Source organism: Nipponia nippon, unplaced genomic scaffold (genome assembly GCF_047370975.1).
Source record: "Nipponia nippon isolate SJK-2023a ecotype South Korea unplaced genomic scaffold, ASM4737097v1 scaffold_6, whole genome shotgun sequence".
NCBI lineage: Eukaryota > Metazoa > Chordata > Aves > Pelecaniformes > Threskiornithidae > Nipponia > Nipponia nippon.
This window is the reverse complement of record NW_028262380.1, coordinates 82343929-82369177: the sequence shown is the minus strand read 5'-3', so window position 1 is coordinate 82369177 and position 25249 is coordinate 82343929. Positions and strand designations below refer to the sequence as shown.

Below are 25249 nucleotides of genomic sequence, written 5' to 3'. Positions count from 1 at the left end.
GTCCGTAAAGTGTCTTTAGGAATCCACGGCAGCAGATAATGCCGTTACTGTAGGATTGCTTCTTAGTGCTTGTGGTCCAGACATACTGTGGCTAAATGTTTGTGCAGGCTTAGGATTAGCTCTTTATTTTTCCCTTTTAATATCCCCGTTAGTGGGTGTCCTGCTGCTAATTCATTTTTAATTATAAAATTATACGCAAATAAATGTTTGTTTAGCAAATTCCATGTATTTCGAGATACAGGAGAGCCACTTATACCATCTGAGTGTGCCCTAGCCAGCAAAACACCACCCTGCCCAGTGACTAGCCCTCTGTTCCAGCCTGTTTGCATAAGTGTGAGATTTGGCCGGTATGAGGAAAAAAAAGAAAAAAAACATCTAATTCTCCGCAAAAACGTTATCCTGCTTATATTCAGAACATGAAAATTCCTTCAAAAAGGTGGTAGCGACTCAAATGAAACAAAGGCTGACTTAAATTAAGCGAAGAGGAGGGTGGAATGTGTTGAGCTTCGTGTGTCTGCGCGCGGAAGGGTTGCGGCTGGGGTTCGGCGGTGCTGCCTGCTCGGCCACGGAGCCGACCGCCTTCAGGGAGCGGGTGCTCCTGGGCCCACGGTACGTAGACCTCATCCCCAGGAAAGTCTCTGCTTGCAGTCTCTTCTCTAAGACGTCCCTTCTCAGCCCGTGAGCTCACCTCTGCGTGCTTTTAATTTTACCGCGATTATCCATTCGGTTTGGGTTTTGTTTCTCTTCTCATCTGTTTTCCCTGCCCGATTTCTCTCAGTGGTGCTATAAAGGTCACTGCATGTGGAAGAATGCTAACCAGCTGAAGCAGGATGGCAACTGGGGACCCTGGACAAAATTTGGCTCCTGCTCGCGAACCTGCGGAACCGGAGTTCGCTTTCGAACGCGCCAGTGCAACAATCCAATGTAGGTGGTCTGGCGAGGCGGTAGTTCCAGTCAACCGGGAGTCGTTACAGCTGGCAGCTTAAATGGCATTTACATTTTGGATCGAGTCTGCCAAAATTCACATTCGGTTCAAGCCCCTGGAAATAATGGCTTTTTGCAGGGAGCCAGGGTCATTTTTGGAGAATCCAAGAATTTCCAGAGGGAAGCCTCTGGAAAACCATCCCGGGGATGTAGCTGATGTGTAAGAGAGTGAAGAGTACATAGCGCGTGAGCTCAGCAAGCTGCAGGATAGATAATCTCGAATTGTAAATTATCTATCTTAGATAATCTCTAATTGTAAATCGGCTATTGGCAGCATATATGTGCACGTGTATTACGTCTGCATTTCAGCATATGCCTCGGGGATGCATGGGCAAGCACAGAGGTTATACTGCAAGCGCGTAGCCGTGCGGCGTGACTGCTGTTTCCATTGCTTTACAAAATCGTCCCTTAAAATAGAGTGTGAAATTGCACCGAAGACAGAAAAATCCCCAGAGCTAACGTCCAGAGGGTTTGAGCGTTTCTTGACTGTTTCCTCTTCGCAGGCCCATTAACGGAGGTGAAGACTGTGCTGGTGTCAATTTTGAGTTTCAGCTTTGCAACACGGAGGAGTGTCCGAAGCACTTTGAGGACTTCAGAGCACAGCAGTGTCAGCAGCGCAATTCCCACTTTGAGTTTCAGAACAGCAAGCACCACTGGCTGCCGTACGAACACCCAGACTGTAAGTTCGGTTATTTGCCTTGATTGCAAGTCAATCCCGGCATCTCCCAGAGCTTGCGGGGGTCTTGTTCATCAGCCATGCAGAGACCAGGAATAATCGGTGTGCGAGCGAGCGTAGGTGAGACTAAAAAGTGGGAAAAACGGGTGGCCTCAGCAGGAAAGAAGAGGTGCCGTGCCAGAGAGTTGTCATTTCCCCAGGCCAGCTAGCTTCCCCTGGCTTTTGTCCTCCTCTTAGTGAGAATATGATGTGGCAAGAGGCTCTCGCCTCCGGCTGGAATAGCTGGTGGGTGCTGGTAGGATTTGCTGGACCGGGCTGTCAAGCTCTGGCACTCTGCTGTCGGGGCAAAGCGTGGGAAGCTGGTGGCTGGGGCCTGAAGAACCCTTCCTCCCCTCTCTCCTGTGCAGCTCTTAGTCTGCCTGGCTGTAAAGGGCCTACCTTCGATCGCAGCTGCTCCGAGTATTAACGGCGTTTTTGTAATGGCACTACTTGAGAAGTCCTTCTTAGTGTTTTCCCACTCTTACAGATCCACCTGCCCCGGCCTCATGCCATCAGTCTTCACTGCTAACATGAATCTCGCCCAGTAATTACCTTGGGTGACAAGGATAGCTTCAAGCACAAGGGCAGATTCCTAGTTCGCCGGAAGGCGTTGCGGAGTTGCTGGCGTTTCTTCCGCGGGTATCTCCTGAGATACCCTTTACACGTGGCTAAGGAGTTAGATTCAGGCGTCAGCCGGGAAATATGTGTTCAGCTGGTATTTTCCAAAAAGGATAAAGAAAGTTAGAGATCCAAATCCCCTGTCCTTTTCACCTGGCTTTAGCACCATCTTCTCACAGACTCCTTTTTCTGCTGTCGTTTTTCTGCATCATTGTGGTTTTGTAAACTCAGCCCCGTTCTCCCTGGGATCGGAGTGAAAGCTGCTTTCAGGATAGTCGAGAACCCTGTCCCGGGAGCCTCTTTAGCAGGCAACTGATTTCTGTGAGAACATCTCAAAGCGATAGGCCTATAATTCACAAAAAAGCAAGTTCATTGCCTTTTTTCTCTCCACAGCTGTCTGTTCAAGGTCCTTTCTATCTCTGTCATATTCTCTTCGCTCCTTTAGTGGGATATTTTTCTGAAACACATGTGGATTGCTGTTAATTTATGCAGTTTCTCCTCTTTCCTTGCTCCGCAGCTAATAAGAGATGTCATCTGTACTGCCAATCCAAAGAATCCGGAGATGTCGCCTATATGAAACAGCTGGCGCACGACGGGACTCGCTGTTCCTATAAAGATCCCTACAGCATTTGCGTTCGCGGGGAATGCGTGGTGAGTGGCAGCTTCCCAAGGGCAGCGTTGAGTTTGAGCTGCGCCGTGTTGCGCAACGGCTCTGGTGAGAGTCCATCAGAACAACTCGGTCAACGGCGCAGAGATAGACTTTGCAGATGTTTCTCGATTCAATATTTGCAGCATCATGTTCCTCATAATTCCTTGAAATTTAAAATAAATGAGAGCAATGCGTGGAAATACTCCTCTTCAGCTGATCATTTCCTTCACCTTTTTTGCACTTAGTTTCACGTCTGAAAAGAATCGTGTCTATTTTTCTGTCTTTCCCATCTTTCTTAGTCTTGAAGTACAGTGAATATATAAAGCAAGAATAGCTTCTCTTTTTCACATGAAAACCATTATCCAGCACCAGATTTGCAAGTAATCTGTGTTTAAATAAAATAGATCAGCATTGGGTGGTATGTTCCTCTGTGCGTTAATTTTGCGATGGCTTCCCACCATAACTAAAACTGACACCCCATGACAAAGCCTTCTCTTTTTTTCTTTTTTTGCTCTTTCTTTTGCAGAAAGTGGGTTGCGACAAGGAAATTGGCTCCAATAAGGTTGAAGATAAGTGCGGCGTCTGCGGTGGGGATAACTCTCATTGCCGGACCGTGAAGGGAACCTTCACCCGCACTCCCAAGAAACTTGGTAGGAAGACCATTTTCATGCATCTCCATATAGTTTCTCTTGTCTCTGGTGTTTCTATCATACTTGGCGCTTTTGCAGACCGGTCAGAAATGCAGCCTGCTTTAAGGTAGCAAAACACAAGGTGTAAGCTATGTGCAAAAACGGTTTAGTACCTGATAAAGAAATCTTCAAAGCAGCGTAGCATTTCTGTCCTTTGAAGGACCTCTTAGAAGAAAGCTTGATCGGTGAAGCGTATTGAGAAATACTCCCCATGCGGAGCATCTTTAGTTCGTCTTTGTAAATGTCGAAGCGCAGCCAGACAACGCTTGTGCTAAGTGGGGATACACTCAGTTTTGCTCAACAAGACCAAGCTGTTCTTCTCACAGGGAAGTGCAGAAATCGAGATACTTTGCCTGACACTAAGCATAGCGTGCCTCTCTCTGTAGGAGGAGTAAAGGAAACGGTTTTTTCTCCCGTTAAAGATGAAGCTTTTCACAAGTTTTTCCTCTCAATCCTAAACTCAGGAGTTTTAAATGGAAGTCTGAATTTCTGTGCGTATGAAGCGAGCGTAGGGATCCTCGTGTAACGTTGGTTGTTTATGATGCTTTCTTGCCAATTACAGCCCTTTAGTCAAATAGATGAATTAAAAATAGATTCGGCTGAATTCTGAACCAAATATAAAAATGTTTTGGCAGGAGTCCTCAGTTCTCATATCCTTTAAGTTGTGCGACCGAGATCCAGGGGAACCCATGGTAGCGTTCTGCTCGCTCAGAACGGAGAACGGCCCGGTTAAAATTTTGAGACTGCGCTCTGGGGTATTTTGCAACACAGTTCATAGCAATAACAACTCAAGATCTCCTTGGACTTCTTCAGAAATTTCCATTTCATCGGTTATTTGTTAAGCCAGGGCAGTATTAACTTGTACATTTGCTGTGACTATTTTGTATTTTAAGGCTTTCCTGGATTGCTTTTTTTTTTTTTCCAGTCTGGGGAAGCTGCTCAGGGAAATATATCTCCTGTATGACCGGGAGCAGTTATTTCAGGGAGAGCTGTCTGATAGAGCTAAGTGTTTTAATACAGAGCGGAGAAAGGCTAAGGGACAGATAATGTGAATATCTGCATTAACCGTTTAGAGGCTGGTCAGTGCTGCCGTGAAGCAGCATTAATAATGAAATTTGGACAGTGAGCAGCCAAGCTAAACATGGACAAAGATAAGTTAATGTGCGACTGGAAATAAAATACATAAAAATATTCTGCTGAAAATACTTATTAATTATTACAAACCAATTGGAGAAGTTTATCGGTTGTAATTATCAAATTACAGTAGAGAGCCTTTCTGAAAGGGATGGTTCCCTGGAGGCTGATGGGTTGGGCGCGGAATAATGCAAGAATCATTAACGCTTTGGCAGTAATGGACTTAGGGCTATGACTTGAGCCTCATACATAAGCCTGGGTATTTCTGGAGCTGGCAGCTACTGTGCTTTTCTTTTAAAAAAAAAGAAAAAAAAGCAATCAACAGAAATAAGTGCTCGGCCTTCTAAGAGCATTTCTGATTTTTTCACTAAGAAAACGATTGGAATTTTGGGGGCAGAGAGGATTTTCATGTCACAACTCCGGATCCCGTCCAACAACGCGCCTGGTTTCTGTTGCCTGTACCGATGGTTTGCAGCTCCTAGCGCGCAGTCCCCGTACTGCCGAAGCCTGTGGTTTGGCTTAGGCAAACCCCAGGAGATGAACAGGGCAAATGAGAGGCCAGCAGAGGCCAAAATACGCTACTGAGCCCACCAGGCTCTGGCTCAGCGTTTCTGCCTGCGGGCCACCGAGACCTGCTGCCTTGTCTGACGGGGCGACGGCACGCGCTTGAACGTTTGCACAGTATTTTCAGCGTCTGCAAAGCACGACAGCGCCAAGTGACAGGCAGGGCTAGGAGGTAGTTCAAGTCCAGGCTGTTAATCAGCCCCTTGTTTGCAAATGTTTATGAAAGTGATAGAAGTGTTTCTGAAATGTTGGTTGTTTTACCCTAACTTTGGCAAGCTAGTCATTAAAAAGACTAATTGACCTCTTCCAACAGGAAAACATTTAAGCAAGAGGTGCCAAAAAGAATTCAAGTTTCTGGAAAATGAAATCTGCAAGTATCCAACTTAAAATCACCTACCTGAATTTTCACTGGTCTGACTTTCATTGGCTATTAGCGCTTGCTAGATGTGTCTGATTCTGCTTTAAGTGCATTTGAACACGTAACGTAATTTATACTTTACGCTCGTGAAGACCATCTGGCTGACAAACGTAGTCAATGAAAGAAGACCTGGCTCCCATAGCACTAATTACAGACGTTCTGTTTAAGGGAAGACAAGAGGAGCGTTTACATTGCCCAAAGGAGCTCGCAATATTTCCCTTTCTGAAACAAAGGAGTCTAAAAATACGCTGGGTAAGTTGGAGGCACTTGCAGAGAGAGGCATCCACGGCAACTCGAGGCTTCTCGCCGCAGCTCCCGTCTCCGTTCGGACGTGGATAGGCAACGCCAAATCAGGCAAAAGCTTTATGTTTCATGTGCTCAAAAGACGATCGATGAAAAGATTGGCGAATGCTGTTTGCGCAGTCACTCGTCAGCCAAGACCGTGACGTTACGTATTCGTAGCTCATCTTTGTCTTCACTTAGATTTTCCAGGGAGCTGTAGTACGTCAGGTGCGTGAGAAGTCACCGATGCATTCGTTAGCCCCAGAATCCCCAGGATGAAACTGCGTCTTGTGTTTGCAATGCACAAAGGATAAAACTCTTGTCGCATCCAGACAGCTTCGATAGCAGGGCTGGGTTACTCGGGAAGATTGCGTAGCAGAGTACAAAACAGTAATTTACTCACAAAAGGGATCTACAGAGATTTATCATAATTATATCTCCAGTTGTTAAAGAGAAAATAATAGAACTATGAAAATACCAGGTACTCAGAGTGCTTACGATGCCTTTGTTTCAAGCTTCATATAGCAGTACCTGTTGACAGGTCCCTGGGATGGATTTTAGTCTCCTTAATGACAGTACTTCATTAATGTTACGCTGATTACCTGTGGTTTGGACCGATAGATAATTGAAGTTTAAAATAAGAATCGTATTCTTTGGGAACAGCTCTTTACTTTTAGCCGTAGAGGGTTGAAATCAGCCCCGTCACTTCAGCAGCAGCAATTTAATTGATGCATTTTACGTTCGCAGTTGTAAACAGTTTGGGTTAACTTGCATACAGAAACGCCTTTTCGGATGCGTAGCGACAATACGCTCTGTACTACGCCCACCTTTCGTCAGTCTTTGGTGTCTCCGAAGTAAGCAGACGCACTTAAGACATTAGCATCTCGCACGACCGTAAGTGAACTCAAACCTAACCGCCTGGCTGATGAGCGACTGGGAGAAAATAACGAGGAAGACTTGCGTTTTTCCCCTGGTACGCTCAGGAGCACAGGAAACATATTTTTGCCTGAATTGTTAATCGATACGGCCTATAGCAGTGTAGCTAGTCAAGCGACAAATAGGTTTGTAAGGGGTTTCTCTTCCCTCTCCGGAAGAGGACAAGCACAAGGAGGTCCTGTCAAATACGTGACAAACCTATTTGCTCGGTTTCTTTCTGACACCGCGTCTCAGTCGACGATGGATGCGCTCTTCTGCAAGTAGAAGCGGGATGACGCCTAACCACGGCTGTTACTTTTTCTTTCCACCTCTGCTTTCTCCGTTGACTGCTACACATGCCAAAGGGTACCTTAAGATGTTTGATATCCCTCCTGGTGCTCGACATGTGTTTATCCAAGAAGACGAGGCTTCTCCTCACTTTCTTGGTAAGTGTTTCTCTCCTCAGTTTGGCTTTGAGGCATGATGAGAAGCACGGGGCAGTGATACGGAAGAACCTGAGAAATGAGATAACCAAATTAAAGGGTTTGGGGGAAATACGTGCATTCGAAATTGCATGTTAAGGACCGAGTCCTACAGCATAAGCTCCGCAGACAAGTATTTCCTTCTCATGTGAATTCCTCAAAATATTAAACTGATCCTAATTTGCATGATTACTAACAAAACATCGTCATCACTCACAGTTAAACAGGCACTGCCAGGGTAAAAACCGTGTATTCGATTACATGAATCAAATTCAGTATCTTTAATTGCTCTTATTTGCTGCAGCTTGTAAGCAACAGCTTTTTTAATGAAAGACGACTGGGGAACTTGCGACATATTTGCAGTCCATCTCATTTCAGATTTTTCTCACACAGGACAGTTCATCCTGTTGTCAATCAGTTGGTATCTTACTGCTCACCATTTGATAATGCCGAAGGGATTTTTAGCTCACAGGAGAGGGGTGAGATCCTCCATGGATTTTAACGGCCTTCGAATCAGCTCCTCATGTGCTAAGGCAACACCTGAGTTGTAAACCCTTCGAGCAGAGTTCGTGTAGTTCCTAAAAAGAAGTAGGAATAGAAAAGAAAAGAAAAATAGACAAAATTGCTTCAACCGTGACAACGTCAAAGGGGGAAACTTGGCTTTTGAGGTCCAAGAGCTTCATTTTGGACCAAGCCTGACGGTAACTTTCAGAGAAGCCTAGCTTTGCTCTGGCAGCAGGTGCCTTCATGAAGCTACGCGCTCGGTACTGCAGAGCTGCTGCATTTGGATTGCTACAATGAGAGCGACTCGGAAGATTTCTGCATAGTTTCTTTATCACGTTTAATGGTGCATTGGGAAAAGTCGTACAACAGAAGAAATGAGAGTCCGTCTTTCAGATTTCTAATGTATTGGCTTCCAGTTGGAAGCGTGGCTTTCACGGTGTGATGCAGGAACCCAAACCCCAGTAGTTTCCCGGGGATTCAAACGCCTCAGCTCTTTGCTTACTGATTTTAGCATCCGGTACATACAGACGTACACAAAAGAAACTAAAATGTGATGAAAAAGTTGTCATTCTCATAATCTGAGGAATATAAGAAATGCACTTAAATCTGCTGAGGTGTCTGTTGTACTAATCGGCATTCCCAGTAATACTGATCTGGGGCTTATGCAAATGAGGAGGACGGGTGATTTTGAAGATTTGACCCGAGTTCCTTGCCGCTACCCGTGCTTCTTGGGCACTAAGCTAGTACAGGAGATGTGCGCATTACATAGGAAGAGGTGCTTCAGTCTGTCTCTAGTTCTATATCTGTATCTAATTCACGCGGATAAGGAGGTACAAAACTGAAGCAAATATGCGAATGCGTCTGTCATCAAACTGGAATTTGGAGGGTGCAAGAGATGGCCTTGGAGGGCCTTTCTCTGAGCCAGCGCATCTATAGCACTTGCTAGTTTGTTAGGGTTTTTTTGCAAAAGGTCTTCTAGAATATCCCCTGTCAAGTTTCACATGAGCCACCGTGACTGCTGACGATATGATGGGGGGCATCACTGGCACTGTTTTCAATCCTTTTAGCAATTAAGAACCAGGCTACGGGACACTATATTCTGAATGGGAAAGGGGAGGAGGCCAGATCCCGATCTTTCATCGACCTGGGCGTGGAGTGGGAGTACAACATAGAAGACGACATAGAAACCCTCCACACTGACGGGCCCTTGCACGATGCAGTGGTTGTGCTGGTAGGTTACACGTCACGCAGCGGGAATACGGTGGGTTTCTCTTCTGTAAAAAGTGCGTGGCCAGCGTGGAGCTCGTGCCGAGATAAAACGCGGCTGTGTAATGCCTCTCGGAAAGACACGTGCCGATGAGACGGCCGATGAGCCTGAAGCCGTGTTCTCACCAGCGGTTACCCTCTTGTAAACTGCTGCCCGTTCACGCCGTGGTAATATGTCAATCAGAAGCCAAATATCGCATTGTCAGACATCAGTGGGACACTTTCGGTGGACCAAAAAAAGGGCGTTGCATGTCGGACCATGTCTGAGACCAGCCCTGCTCTTCAGCCAAGTAAATGATGCGGCCCCACCATCCTTTTATCCTAGATGATGGTGTCCTACTTGGCCAGCTTAGAATGCTAGCCTAGAAACGTACCTTATTTTAAATGGCTCTGTGTTGATTTTGCTATTGTTAGTTCTAACTGTGAAGACAAACCCAGTGTTTTTCCCAATGAGTTGACTAGCAGTTTCCATGTTTCCCCTAAGAGCCAGGCCTTGGTTTCTTTGCTTTGCAAAGGAATAAATAATAGCTCTGGTTCTGTACCACTGTTGACATGTGATTATTAATAGATCATTCCTCGGGAGAATGACACGAGATCGAGCCTGACTTACAAATACATCATTCACGAGGATTCGGTACCAACTATCAACAGCAACAACGTCCTGCAAGAAGAAATAGGTACTTTTGAGTGGGCGTTAAAGAGTTGGTCGCAGTGCTCCAAACCCTGCGGTGGAGGTAAACAGATGACGTAGCACCTTCTAGTAATGAATGGCAAGTTACCAAAAGTGGAAGAGGAAAAGGTGGGGAGAGTGAATGCTTTAGAAATCTTGACCTTCCTTTTTCTAAAAGCAGTTTGTTATTTTTGGGTGCCCAAGCTTAAAATATCTGAAGCACCCGATGATTTAAGTGTCACACTTCCAGCCTAGAAAGAAAAAGTCCTTTTTAAGTGTTTAAATTCGGTACCCAAAGCCACTTTGGAAGTACAGACTAAGACATTTATGCTGCTGAGCGTTCACTTTACTTACAGTGTGTGCATGAGTCTTGCGCAAAGAATGGGGAATGAAAATGTCAAAATAACTCTTGAATACAGCAGTCGAGCAGGTGATGTGTTGTGGTAGTAGCAAAAACAGTGAAAGGAGACTTGGGTTCATTCCCAGGCTAGCCAGTGCCCTGCTGCTTGATGTTAAGGAAGTGATTTCTCCCCTCTTTATGCCACGATTTGTGTGTAATGCAGAGGTCAGCCGAAGGGGTCAGAACTGTCCCTTCTGGCCTTAAGAACCTATCGCAGTGAAATCTGTCATGTAAAACCCTTTAATAAGCCATAAAACTTATATTTCAAGCAAAAATTCTAACAAGGATCTGTTTTTCCTGCTTTTTCTGCCATATTTTCCAGGGTTCCAGTACACCAAATACGGGTGCCGCAGGAAAAGCGATAACAAAATGGTTCATCGCAGCTTCTGTGAAGCCGGCAAAAAGCCAAAGCCCATTCGCAGAATGTGCAATCTTCAGGAGTGCACGCAGCCTCTGTAAGTATGTCTGGCCTAACGAGGAACGATTGCTCCTTGTGGAAGGTGTGGAAGTTAACCCAAGCCAAGTTTGGTAGGACGCTGACAGCTTTTTAGACTGGAGTTCCTGCGTTGTGGATGGGTTTTTTCTACCCGTATAAGAACGGTTACTGATCTTATTGAGTGGTTTCATCACAAAAATATTGTATACTCGGGGCTGGCCGACCTGCCAGCAGTATGGATAATAGGTAAAAGTTGCGATGCTATCTTACTCCTCTTTACTTCCCAGCTGGGCAGCAGATGAGTGGGAATACTGCACAAAAACCTGCGGGAATTCGGGCTACCAGATCCGGACGGTGCGTTGCATTCAGCCCCTGCCCGACGGCGCAAACCGCTCTGTCCATTTCAAGTACTGTAGCGGGGATCGCCCCGAGAGCCGCAGGCCGTGCAACCGGCTGCCGTGCCCCGCGCAGTGGAAGGCCGGACCCTGGTCTGAGGTAAGGCGAGCAGCGCGCGGCGCGGAGTGACGTACCTTTGCTAACATCTCGTGCCTCCGAAGTCGGAGCTGAAAGCTCTGGACTGCACCAAGACAGTTCTCCAAAAAGCTGAAAATCTGCAGCAGGTAATGCCTTCCAGCTTCACGGGCTTCCGTAGCTCTCCAGACTTCTCCAGAAACCGGCAAGAAAAACGTTCACGATATCAGATACACAATCCTGCAACACAAATGTTGACATTTGGCTTGTTTTTCTCCAAGTTTCCAACTCTAAGGATAGCAAAACATTTTTTACCAGCTCGGACAGTTTTGGAATGGCAGAGTCTCTGCAAGCATTGATGTTGCTAGAATGACTTGGGAGCAAACAGCTGAGCCCTACAGCTAACTCGGCGAGCACTGAGCTTCCTCCCTCCTCTGTATTCTCTTTATGTTGCACTGCTAAGATCAGGTATCGGCTACAGGAAGAATCGGTAGCAAAATTCATAATATGCTCTAATAATAAATTTAAGCAAGAACCAAGGAAAATACCATCCTGCTCTGCTATTTCACCATCACGTCAGCCTTCACTAAAGTCTACTTTCAAAACAAATTGCTGGACTGTACAGCCTGACCTGAAAGCCAACCGTGGGCTGTTTTCGCCACGTTAATTTTTGCACGTTGCTGCGGAAGCTGAGCGTCCTGAATTGCCTTGTGTCTGTTTTGCAGTGTTCTGTGACCTGCGGGGAGGGGACGGAGACCCGGCAGATCCTGTGCCGTGCTGGCGACCAGTGCGACGGGGAAAAGCCAGAGTCAGCGAGGGTCTGTAAACTCGCTCCCTGTCACGGTAAGAGAACATCTTAAAATGGCGGCAGTAGGTGAGGGTGACGATTCCGGTCTCGGTGCAGCCCGTCTGGACAGGGTAGAGGTGTTAGACACAGATTTTGTCCTTGAGTGAACTCCAGTGAAAAATAAAAGACCTATATTTCATAGAATCATAGAATCGTCAAGGTTGGAAAAGACCCTTAAGATCATCGAGTCCAACCGTTAATCCAGCACTGCCAAGTCCACCACTAAACCACGTCCTCGAGCACCACATCTATCCGTTCTTTAAATACCTCCAGGGATGGAGAATCAACCCCTTCCCTGGGCAGCCTGTTCCAATGCTTGACCACCCTTTCGGTGAAGAAGTTTTTCCTAATGTCCAACCTAAACCTCCCCTGGCGCAGCTTGAGGCCGTTTCCTCTTGTCCTATTGCTTGTTACTAGGGAGAAGAGGCCGACCCCCCCCTCGCCACAACCTCCTTTCAGGTACTTGTAGAGAGCGATAAGGTCTCCCCTCAGCTTCCTCTTCGCCAGGCTAAACAACCCCAGCTCCCTCAGCCACTCCTCATAAGACTTGTGCTCCAGACCCTTCACCAGCATCGTTGTCCTCCTCTGGCCACGCTCCAGCACCTCGATGTCCTTCTTGGACTGAGGGGCCCAAAACTGAACGCAGTACTCGAGGCGCGGCCTCCCCAGTGCCGAGTACAGGGGCACCATCACCTCCCTGGTCCTGCTGGCCACACTATTCTTGATACAGGCCAGGATGCCATTGGCCCTCTTGGCCACCTGGGCACACTGCTGGCTCATGTTCAGGTGGCTGTCAACCAACACCCCCAGGTGTCTATTTAGGTCTAAATAACAGCTAAATTTTCTGTGTTAATGCATACAGGCTTCCAAGACGAGGCAGAGCCTATACTTATGAGCAGGTAGCGTGCACACCAAGCTTGTACTGTATTTTAAAGATATTACAGTGTCAGGTGACAGCCCCACACCACCGTTCGTCTCTTGCAGGCTAGAAAATACACCCTTCCTTGGAGATTCTCCCACTTTTTTCCAGCTCAAGTCCAGCACACGATTGATATCGTAGCTCCAGGTGATGGGTGCTTCTTGCACACCGGGGTCTCTCTTGTAAGCGTGCTGAAATAGGGGGTTTCAGCATGTTAGCCTAAGTTGCATGGGCAAAAACTTGTGCTAGGGGTGAAGGTCAATCCAAAGTAAACCCTGCTCGACCTCTAAATCCCAGGATAAGTTGTACAAGCCTGCCAATTGAGGAAATGAAAAAAAAAAAAAATAAAAATGGAACCACAGAGCATTAATAAGGTTCCTGGGAATCTCAGTCCGTTGTTCCCATAGAATTTTTTTAATAGATTTTTAAGCTTTTTATGCCAACAAAGCCGTTCTTCCTTTGGGTCCACGAGTCTATAAAGTTTGGGGTTTATTTGTTTTTTAAGTCCTTCATGGCAGTCCGAACACTCTGATCACTAGCTGGTAGAAAAAATAGAGTACGAGTTCTTCGAAGGCACGGAGCGAGTCTGACTGTGCCCCACAAGTCTGGGAAAGGCGTCTGCTTTCCGTCTTATTGGTCTTCTGCCAGTGAAGGAACTCGGAGCAGAGAACAAATCTGGGAGCAATGAGGAGTTCTAAAACGTTGTATCCACTAGGTGGGAGCAAATCCCGATCTGCGACTATAAACAAGATTTAAAATCCTCTTTTTCACTGGGAATAAAAATATTTCTAAAGCTGAAAGAAATAAGGGCTACATCTTCGCAAAACTATTCAAAGAGTTTTGATCTTGTGCTTTAAGCATCACCTTAAAGAATCTGTACTTTAGGCATCAGTTGGGATTTTCTTGAATAGCCAGTGTTAAAAATTCCTGCCTTTGGGAATTAAGCAGCACACAATCTTTTTCCTCCGAGAGCACGATGTCTCTCTCACTGTAAGTAATACTCGGAGCCAAGTGCCACTGACCTGTAAGACGTAGGATCCACTTAGAGGGGATATAAGCCTTGTACGGGCCCTTTACAAATTGCAGTTGAACCGCATTGGTTAATCCTCGCTGTATTTGTAGGTTTTTGGGTGTTTAGTATGCACCCCGTCCCGCGCGCCCCGGTGCACGCGGGATTTCTGTGGTCACGTGCGGGGGTGCCTAGCGCGTTCCCAAACCCTGGGCACGCTGCCTAAAGAGAGAGGGCACAGCAACGCCTCGCCACAGCTACGACGCAAACGTGAACCGATGGCCGCCGACATAGCTGGCCTCGATGCGGCAAACCTATAGCACGACCTGAGCTTTATGAAAACGCTGCGGACTTCGCGGGCATGGACGGCTCCGTCCAGCCGAGTCCCCCGTACCTTTGGCAGAGCCACAGGGTCCCCGTGGGTTCTGCTCCTTGGCCACGCTGCGCCCGCCTCCTCTCTTGGAGCTCAGCCCTCTCCGCTCTGCACAGGGCTTTGGGCCAGAACTTCTACCAAGCAGTAAGTAGCTGAGAGTATGCTTTCAGACCAAAAAGCCTCTCTTTTTCGCCACGTTTTTCTGATGTGGTTTCCACCGCGTTCTGTGTTTTGGGGGAATACAGCGAAAATACCGATAGTATTCCGTAACATTCATGTAGATAAACTCTTTATGCATGGGCGTGCGTGGCATTCCTTTACTTTTAAATCTGTATAGCCTTGATCACTATTTTGATTTTCAGGGCTTTAGACTTAGCAAAACATCAGTCTATACCAGGTGGTTTTGACAAATGATTTACTACCTACGTGCAAGATTGCCGAGAGTTTAATCTTAATGGAGTTGTCACGAATGTTTGCCCAGTTGGTGTGATTTCTTTTGGGCTCTGTGGCATATGAGCATTTCTCTTCCATTTCATGAAAAAACATGTGTCTGCAGGTGGGAGAAGAGCCACCAGCTCTTCCACCGCATGCCTCGGCGGAGCCGAGTCTCGTAGCGTGGAGAAATGAGGACACCTCCTGTAGTTATTTCACTTAAAGTTCGTACGTCTCTGTGATTAGAAGGAAACAGGAGGTAGGGTTTTATCCCGCAGGTCCGTAGCAATAACCTGAGCAGCAGTCATGTTTCTGTGGCTGTGCCAGATTAGAAGAACGGATTTTGTGGTACTTAGATGAGCTCCACGTAAGAACCTGTATAGAACAGACCCTTGAAAAGTCTTCACATGACCTATCCCTCCTTTGCAACACAAGATACAGACTGAAGAAGAAAGCGCGTGTTTTAAATTTTAGTCCCTAAATACCAGCTTTCGGCGAGATTTCTCAGTGGGATGCTGTCAGCACCCAATGTACTTCGAGTTACAGTGATGCTTTCTGTAAGAGCTGTGTCAATTCTAAACTCTAATGTGAAAATTTTTTAGTTGATTTAAATTATATTCTAGTAGCTTCATCTTCTAAAGACGCCCTAGGGAGCCGATACGCTTTCTTCTGTCTTCTACTCTTAGTTACCGTGAAGCAAGTAACTGATTGCGAGAAGGAGAATTTTTACCGTGAACATCAGTGGAAGGATAGATAGAAGCACTGACGTGCTGAATAGGAAATGGTTGACTAGGTTGTGCAGAATTAACCTAAAAAATAAAAAAAAGGGATTATGTGAGTATACAGCTCCAAGATCGTACTTAGAGAACCGACTGAAAGTAGAGAAGTGCAAACCCAAGACTTTGCACTGTCACTTGAGTCGCAAAATCTAAACCATCGCAAACCGCGACCACAAAAATTTTAACCGTGAGAGAAAAGGACCAAAGAAGATGCCTTGTCGCTGCGGAAAGGCAGAAATAATTGTTTGGTACTTTCTTTTTCGCTTTGTCGCTTTAGGTGATACTGTTTGCTTTGACTTATATACTGACGTAAATCACAGTGTGTTAATAAGGTAACTGCTGTAATTTTCCAGATTGGGTGCTTTCGTTTACACGGAAGCATAAAGATTGTTCTCTATATGATGCAAAGATTTGTGTTTCAATATTAGCTTTTCTAGTTTAGATGAATTATAAATATAGCCCTTGAATTTCCCATGCTAAATTCCTGCCGAAAATAGTCTTATAGTGCCTTCACGGGGTACGTATATTTCCGTGCGAAGCTGCCGATGTAATGCTAGGTTTGTCAAGAACCAACAAACATCTATCCAAGGAAGCACATCGGGATTAGGAGCGAGGAAAATTTTTACATTACTTGCCGCAGTCATATAATTTGCTATTTATAAACAGCGTCCCGCAACCCCGCTGGGGTACGTGTGTGTAATTTTACTGAGTTCAGTGGAATTGAGCTGGTTTACAGCGATCGCGAGGTTGGGCTACAGTTAATATTTTGAAGTAGGAAAACTTGGTTGCCTGACGTACTGTTGACATGTGGTGAGGCAGCATCTGTACACAGGTGAGAAAATAGCACAGCACAGAAAGCTAATTTAATTTCAGAGCTTAATAAGTGGTGTTACACGCCATCTGTTGCTCATGAAAATGTTGACTACATAATTGCTAACTATGAATGGAGGACTAGACACGGAACAGGTCTTCTCAATGGCTGGGGTTAACTTTTGGCTTTTCACGTTATAATTTTGCATGTTTCTATTTTAAGTAAAATCTATCAATACCATTTCAAGCTAGCTGTGATACCTTTGGAAAATTCTGCTAATGGAAACTTAAGTTAAACGCTGAAACGCACAGTCTGTCGCGAGGGTCCCTGTAGATGCCTGGGGGAAGGTAATTACCCCTACAGATGCCTTGACTTCAAAACAGCAAGATGCTCTTCTGAATAGCATTGACCCTGCTGCGAGGCTGGACGAGGCGACCTTCCCAGGCGCCTTCCTGCGGTACTCTGTTGGGCATTCATGCTGCCAAGGCACGGGATACGTACACCGATAAGTAAGAGTATAAATGAGCCAGAGGATGAGTTAGGCACACGGAGGGGAAGAATAAGTATTAAATCTCCTCGTTTTAAAATCTGCAAATAGTGCAGCTCCTTTCAAATGCTTGGAGCCAACCTCTCTTCTTCTTCTGTGCCTTGACGCAGCTCTGCTCAGATACTAACCGAGAGTTTGACTTCTTCTGTGAAACGAGAGTGAAGTTTAAATTAAAACTCACGTTCCCATACAGAATACCAAACTACCCAGGGAGCTTGTACCTTGATGTAGTCAGTACAACAGGCTGCGAGGTTGAGAACAGAAATTCTCAACAGTGCCACCTCCTCACGAGTGTCTCAACTTCTCAGGGTTTATCCCAGTCCTGGTAACAGTAAAAGTTAGGACTTCACCTTTGAGTTCACGTGGCCGTCTGGCGGAGCCCGAGTACTGATGTGCTTTTAGCTCAATAGCAAAGCCCGATTTTCCTTCTGTCTTCTTGCGTTTCTGCTTTCCTTTCCCAGTTTTGTCCAGCGTGACCGCTGCGTCTCTCTTTGTGGAACAAACATCCAGCAAATGCTCAAAGAAACATTGACATTTTTGGGATCTCTAAGAGATCTTTGACCTCTTTAAGATCTTTTCCCTGACTGAAAGGAGTGCCACACACTGAACTTCAAGGCATCTTACGTCTGTTAAAAGCTTTCCGTCAGTTCTCCACTGAAAAACTCAGACTTTATCCAAATAAAACTTTATCCAACTGTGACATTTTATTTTAAGACATCATCTAAAAGGCATGTTTGAGAGAGATTGCTTGGGATTTAATTTCTTTAAGGGAAGACGTCATTATTTTTAATGCTGTTGATAGATGATGTCCTCAGGCTGGAAGCAAAGGTGATTTGGGGTGGGCAGAACTTGCACCCGGCCTGGTATGTGGGAGCTCAAGGAGGTTAGCACTGGAAAGCGTTGTCTGTGGCCCTCCCCAAATATAACGTGCCTTTCCACAGCTCTTCGCTTGTGACGTGCACAGAAGCTGTCATTTTCAGCGCGACCGCCGGTTTCTTTGGTTCCCAGCTAGGGTTATTTGTCAGGGTGGCGGTGAGTTCTGTCAGGGGATGAAGCATCTCGGGTCGCCTATTCAGAGTAGCCCATCGTTTGTGAAACACGGGCAGAACTTTATCGGTGCCCATCTAAACGCTGTCCGGGCATTTCGGTGCTCTTCACTTGGTTTACAATCAACATGACGTTTGTTTTGCAGACGAGCCCTGCATGGGAGACAAATCGATCTTCTGTCAAATGGAAGTGCTTGCGCGTTACTGTTCCATCCCGGGCTACAACAAGCTGTGCTGCGAGTCCTGCAGCAAGCGCAGCAGCACCCTCCCACCGCCGTTCCTTACCGAAGCCGCTGAAACGCAAGAGGAAGCGATGTTCGACCAGAGCGATCTGCCTAGGGCTTTGATGATGCCAACACCCGTAGTGCCCCGCTACACGCCGTTCCCGCCCGGGAGAAGTTCTCTGGGCAGGCTTCCTTTTGCGGAAGAGGACGCAGATACGCGCGTCTCCCCGCCCAACGCCAAGCCCAAAGGTGCTGAGTTTCCACAATGGAGAGCTCCTCAAGCAAGGAAGGCTTCTAGGCTGTTTGCTTTGCTACCCCTGGCCCCTGCCAACAGCAGCAGTCTCGGTCCTCGCAACGCCCTTGCGTCGGCAGCAGCCGTGCCTGCGGTGCCGGCTCGTAACACCACAGCGGGTGCTCCTTCTCCATCGAGAACCTCAAGGAAGAGCAAGAAGCACATTGAGAAGAGAACTCCGAGGTCCTCCGCTGTGGAAAGATGAACGTGAACGCCTTGTGGAGGATAGCCATTGGAAGAGGCTTTGTTTGGCGCTTTGGGTGTAATGTCCTTACTTCTGGACGCTATGGTGCACGCTGCTTTCCACAAGCAGGGCACCGCAGGTCATCAACTCGTTTTCCTTGTAAATACAAAGAACAAGAAGTGCTGGTTCACTTTCTCGTTGCTCCCGTCCTCCTCCCGCGCTGCGTTATCTGGCTAGCTTGAACGCCTTGGAGGAAAGCACCAAAGAGTATTGCTAACAGTGAGCAGAAGTTGCTGAGGGTGTCAGTCCGGCTCTAGTACAGAAAAGTGGCCCTGGCCTCAGCACTCGCCTCATTATTTTTGGTTTTAAACGCTCACGTGTAGAAAACGCCCCGCTACAAGAGGTACCAAACGTTTACACCATACAAAATACTTTTGCGATGGAACAACTGAATCCATAAGACTTGTTGTGCTAATTTATCTACATAAATGGATATTGTATGAGCGAATTTGCAGCTGTTGTGTAAATACTGTATATTGCAGAAAATCAGTATTATTTTTAAGAGTTTTGTGCTGTCAGACAACTGTTTGCCTATGTTGTTGCGTTCTGGACAATTGCTAGGTGCCTGCCATTGAGTACTGCCTTATTTACATTCCTCGAGTTGATTTTTAAAGCAGCATTATTATAAAAGGAGGAGTTTGGTTTTCACACGAATTACATCTGCTGACACTAGGAAAGGGGGTTTTTTTGACTATCAACAATGTGATGCTTTCTTTTGAAAGAGGGGGGGGAAAAAAAGTGTAAATCTAAAGGTATGAGTCTCCTTACAGCCACCCACCCGTTAAAAGCAGGTTTAGGAACTTTTAATTCCAGTCACGGGTTGGAAAAATGGTTTCAGGTGTCTGTGAAAGGCTGCTGCGGGCGAGGAGCAGCAGTGCCGTCCCTTAGGGCTCCTTTGGCCGAAGAGGTCCGACCGGGGTAGGGAACCGTGTATATACTGTAAGTACTGTAAGGTTCACGAGTCAAAAAGGAGTTCTGCTTCCCAGATGATCCGTTTGTTATTTCCGAAGCTGAAAAAGCATCACAGAGGTAGAATAACAAGAAATAGCTGTGGCAAGACTTCAAATAGAATTTTTTTTTTTTTTTTTCCTACTGGAAGCATGGATTTAAAGGTGAGAGAGATATTTATTTTTCAGCATGGTGCACCTCAAAATCTCCGCAACCACAATGCATCTGACTGCAATAACGTACGAGTAATTTATGTCCGTAACCATCTCGTTCACAGTCCGCCCGATCGCACTCTCTCCTGTGTGTTGCTGTAAAGTACTTGTATATAGGATTGAGAACTAAAGATATTTATTAAAAGTTGATTTCTTGATAGTATTTTATGTACTAAATATTTACACTAAGGGCAGTCGACTCTTCTTTTTGCCAAGATAAAATAGAGAGATGTAATTAGATACCTGTACATGCTATGTCATATGGATAGAACAGAAATTTAAGCTAACTAAACTACTGTAGAGAAATTGTTGATCTTATTCTTTAAAAAAAAAAAAAAAAGGTCTTATGACAGGTTTTTATTACAGGCATCTTTCAGTTCTAAATAGGTTATTAAAGTTTCACGTGCAATTTTTGCTTCCCTGTAAAAAGTCCTCATGATCGACCCATTGAAAAGAACAGCGAATATATACTTCTGAAACGCTATAAACTACACTAGGACGCCAAAGGTTAAATTCTAGAAGCATCTGTAGCGATTTTGCGGGAAGAAAGGAGGATGAAAATTGTTGTCAGAAGACTTTTAAAGTAAAGGAGAGTGTCGGTAGGTTAATCTTGTTCGGGGAGGCGTAGGGTCACGCTGTGCAAGACGCGTCTTGCATCGTGCCGGGTGTGATCTGAGCCGCTGAAGCGCTGACACCGCTAACGAACTGCTGCTGCCTTTCTGCAAGGCTTCCGAAGGTCCGAGAAACGAGCATTAAACCGAGTGTACAGACAATCCCTGAGCCTCAAACAGACAAATAGGGTGTGTTTGTTTTTCAGAATGCCCCCAAAGGCTAATTCTCTTTTCTCTCTCTCTCGATCTTTTACATATATACGACGTGGGTGTAGATAATCCTTGTACCTTCTTGATTTCTCTTCTACCGAGCTAATTCCTCTTCCTATCAAGTGTACACTACTGATACTGTTTGTTGTATTGGGGAGCACGTAGCAATAAAATCTTTAACGTAACGAGTCTTCTTCTGGTTTGATTCACGTGGGAGGGTCTGGTTTTTTTCATTTTTATCTTTTGCAGAATGAAGAGCCGTTTACATCCCAGGCATGACCTTTGCCGCCTGGGAAAAAAAGTTCATTTGAATGAAATATTTAACTCGATTTTTAAAACCGGAGGTCCTGCTGTTAGCACCGGAGAGCGCGGCTTGCAGAGACGCCGGGGCGAGGAAGGAGTGCGTTTCCAGTGCTCCAAGGACTTTTGGCGAGCGTCCGGGTGGCAGCTCCAGCCCCTCTGTCACGGACACGCAACCGTTTGGGCTTGGCTTTTTGAGAACGGGTGTCTGAGGGATTCCCTGCCGGGCAAACAGGAGGCAGCCGCTCTCCTCTTCTTTACCTAGAAGCGCTTTCTGAGCTGGTGAGGATTTCGGGTCTGCGCTAGACACTTAAAAAAAAAAAAACACCTCAGCCGTGTTAATTTAGTGCAGGTGCATATTTTAAAAAGAGCTCTGGCTTCTGGTCCATCTGTCTTTAATAAGTTTTGAGACCATCCGCTCCAAAATGCGTCCTTGGATACAATTGCTGGGTTTCTCATCTGACCAAGTACAGCCTCGCATCCGCAGCTGGTATTTACCTGGAGTCGCCGCTTGCCCGTGGCCACAAAATGGCGGGGGTGCGGGATGGGCACGGGTGCTTGTGCACGGACCCACCGAGTCCCGCTGGGGCTCGGGGAAGGAAAGCCAGCCTGGGTCGCCGTGCCCCACGCTCCAGTTCGCTGCTGGAGGTGGCTCGTACTGGTGGTACTGGTCCAAAAAGCTGACGGCAATTTTTACGCAGTTCTGGTTGCCCGTTTACGAGAAGAGTGAGTCCGGATTGGAACTTGTAGAGAACAGCTAACCTGGTATGGATTTTGGTATTTGGTCTGTAATTATTGATAGTAATGCTACATGATGTCATGGAGAACCCTAAATGATGTTTTTCAAAGAAAAAAAAAAAAGCAGAAAAGAAAATTGCTATTAAGAGGCCAAGTTTCCAGCGCACTGCGTTGACAAGACAAGTTTGTATCGCTCAGTTTGGCTTCGGGTCTCGGCCAAACCTCTGGTTTACTACGTTCTGCCAAGAATTACATTCTCCGAGGGTGTTCTTGGCAGTTTTCAGCTAGGCGAGGAAATCGGAATTAAGTGGCCAGTTTGAATTCAAGTTCTCGTAGAGAGCACGAATACATTTCATCAGCAAGAGTCTTGAAAAAAACTCTACGATCCATTTAAGGACCCCTTGAGAGCGCTAAAAATCTCAATTAATGGAAGTTTGCTATGGCAGCTGTTAGGGTGAACGGCTTGCGATTGGCAATGCCGACAGTTGTAAATGGCGCTGGAGCGGCTCGGAGAATGGCAGTGCCTGGGAGGAACCTGTGTTAACAGCAAACTGCAACTTCAACGTGTTACCGGGCGAGAGCTTGTTAAAATACTGCTTTAAAAATTTCTGCCAGAGCAGCAGGTAGGTTTTCACGTGACAAAATTGAGTTGTTAACTCTTTAAAAGTATTGAGACAGAGGTATCTTTGAAAAGACAGTTTGAGGCTGTCATCATTTGAACTGCAATTAAGGCAGAGATTCCAGCAGCTATAACCAGTACCTTAGGAAGATGCCAACCATCTATATTCAAAATAGAAGAAGTCCTTTCCCTTTTCAAGTTTTTAAACTGCAGAAGGGAAGTTCAGGCCTAGGTAGATTGATATTCACAGTGCAAAACAGGGCTGGTTTCTTCCAGGGGCTTCAGGCTTTCATGTATTATTCGCACGGCTTTTTTTCATAGTTCTCGGAAAGAAAGGTTGTGCCCGAGGTAAGACCTCTCGCGTGGCGGCTGTCGTACAGATCGGACCTCATTAATTGCAGTGAGAAGGGGAAATAGCTGGCTTATTCAGCAGCGGCGTGTGAAGTGTCCTCTCCGGGCTGTCAGAGCACGGACAGACGGACGGCTGCCGCTGCGCCGGCGGGACGGAAGCGCAACCTCGGAAATCGGTGGTACGTGAAAGATGCTGCGCGGGAAGGCGATGCTTCAGAAGGCTCCCTCAGCAAAATCCCATTTTATTATTCAGACTAATAAACCACCATCTGCCAACCTGCAGAAATGGCTGCTCTGAGGTGTTTCTTGTGTTTCGAGCCCAGAGGTCTTTGTCAGAATGATTTGGTTGTAGGACCAGGTGACTGCGCTGATGTGGAAGAGAAATCCCCGTCCCGATTTATGGAGCGTGTTCTTGTCTTCTGCATAGCTGAAGAGGATTTCCAGGCTGCTCCGAGGGAGATTTCTTTCCTTTTAGTTACAGGAATTTGTCACACGAGAGAAAATGGTATAAAAAAGAAGGGGAGGGGGGATTTGCATAAGTTTTCTGCCCTTTTCTTTTGCAGCCCACACAGATACCGTGAGTTTCACCGAGAGACGCGTGGATCACTTAGTCGCCGGGGGATGCTTCTCGGGATCTCGCAGGGCCCGTTTCCTTCGGAGTCCAGCCAAAACCCGCAGGCCAGGGCTGCTTACAGCACTTGGAGTTGACCGCGGTTTCAGAAGAATTTGGCCGGCCTCAGACGGGGCGAGCCCCACCCCGGGGGGTACGGAGGAGGCGAGGGCCCCCTGGGTGCTACCGACCGGAGCAGCCGGGACGGGCGGAGGTGCCGTGCCTGCGACGCTGCTGAAGGGGACACGGCAGCTCGGGACGAGCGAGAGCCTTTTCTGTTTGTCACTTGGCGTTAGTTTTACAGGAGTTTATGCCGTTTCTTTCGGGTATAACGCACAGTATTCTGGCCTGTTGCTTTTACCCTTGTTCCACGTTGTAAGGCAAGTGCCAAACCCCTTTGGAATCTGAGGGGTGCTCGAGCCAAACGTACACACATGTAAAAAAACAGTGATTTACTCTGTAGGGGAGAGCCACAGCTACTCCTTTTCCTCCTTTTAGGATTACTACTGTGCATTTGACAATAAGATTGCATGGGTATTCAGGAAATCAAAATTATAATAGCACATTTAAATAAATTAATCTTACCTATGTTGTGGTACGCAGGTCCTGGACCCAAATGCCAAGACTTCTACACTATGATCACCCTCAAAAGGGTGCAAGAGGCGCTCTCGCATTCTAGTACCAGTCCCAAATTACTTAAACCATCCCGACAGACTCGAAGGCAAGTAACACGCAGCCCTTCCTATCCTCAGGTTGTCGCAAGCCCTTGCTACGCTGCCGTAAGAGAGCGGGGAGCACGCCACTTGGCGCGCGAGCGCTGCTCGGTCAGGCAGCGTTCTTCGCACAGAAACTCAAGCACATTTGAAGAACAGCATTAAAGAAAAAAATATGACCACCTCAAAGTCGTCCTCCTGTTAACAATGAGTTACATGCATAGTGAAGTTGAATCTTTAAGCTGTTCTACTAAGAAGAACAATGTAGAGTATAAATCCCGTGGGTTGTGTGCTTGCAGGTGTTCAACATTAATCATCTATATTAAATTCATGCAAGACTGCTTGTTAGTCCCTATACAGCCCCAACCCAGAGGCAGGCTACAATCCGCCTGCCTAAATAGAAGTTAGAGAATAAGTAGAAGTGTTGGTTGAAATATATATATATATTTAGCTTTAAGTACATAGGGATAAGAAATAGAAATAATTTAGGTATATGTAGCGATCAAGACGAAGTGAAGAAATCACGAGAACCAAATAAGAGAGTTGGTCAAGATGACCTTTGCGACCAGCCAACCTGAAAGAAGAAAAAAGGAGGAGTGGGACTTTGGAACAGGAACAAATCAAGACGTTCCAAATGCCCCGAACACCTGGGAATTCTTGATTGTTTAGAACAAACACATATGTTAGGTCACCTAAATGAAGTAATGTAAAAGACAAGGTATATAAGCGCGGAGTAAAATAGCTTGATTCACCGCACTCTGCGGAGGTGGTCCAACGATATACCGTTGCCTGAAAATAAAGCAAGCCTAGAGATACCCATTGTCTGCTGAAAATTTCTGTAACGCCTCCTTTTATTTCCTAAAAAGCTCGGGGACAGGCGCAGGGGAACAGCCTGCCCATGCAGCCCGGGAGCTTTTCTTGCTGTAGTCGATAATGGACACTTAAAGAAAGACTACGGGAGCGAGGGACGCACGGGGCGGCCGTCTGGTCCCTGGCAGCCTTCTCCCTCCGTGTCTTGTGTGTTCGCAGCCCGTTACAAAATGTCGGTTAGTCAGAATTAACGACTCCGAACACGCACGACCAGAAATCCTCTTTCCCCGGAGGTTTTACATCAGGTGCTCCTCAGCCGTAACGTCGGCGCCGGCGGCTCAAGTTGGTTCAGTGCCAGCCGAGGAGGTTTGTGCTTCTGAGGAGGAGCGCAGGCTTTCACCGTGCCT

General features: G+C 46.4%; 1 protein-coding gene across 3 annotated transcripts in view; it reads left to right on the top strand.

Moving 5' to 3' along the window:
- Positions 1-20886, top strand: part of ADAMTS3 (ADAM metallopeptidase with thrombospondin type 1 motif 3) — a 127166-nt gene extending 106280 nt beyond the window's left edge. The window contains exons 12-22 of one of the 3 annotated variants that reach the window (XM_087737344.1): positions 779-924; positions 1488-1663; positions 2835-2968; positions 3493-3616; positions 7334-7414; positions 9022-9185; positions 9789-9897; positions 10613-10745; positions 11014-11221; positions 11923-12040; positions 18107-20886. In XM_087737344.1, the coding sequence (XP_087593470.1) occupies positions 779-924; positions 1488-1663; positions 2835-2968; positions 3493-3616; positions 7334-7414; positions 9022-9185; positions 9789-9897; positions 10613-10745; positions 11014-11221; positions 11923-12040; positions 18107-18681 (1968 nt within the window). In that variant the 3' untranslated portion in view covers positions 18682-20886. Of the gene's footprint in view, positions 1-778; positions 925-1487; positions 1664-2834; positions 2969-3492; positions 3617-7333; positions 7415-9021; positions 9186-9788; positions 9955-10612; positions 10746-11013; positions 11222-11922; positions 12041-18106 lie in introns of all 3 variants that reach the window. The other 2 variants (XM_087737343.1, XM_087737345.1) reach the window with 2 other exon arrangements.
- Positions 20887-25249: the final 4363 nt, after the last annotated feature.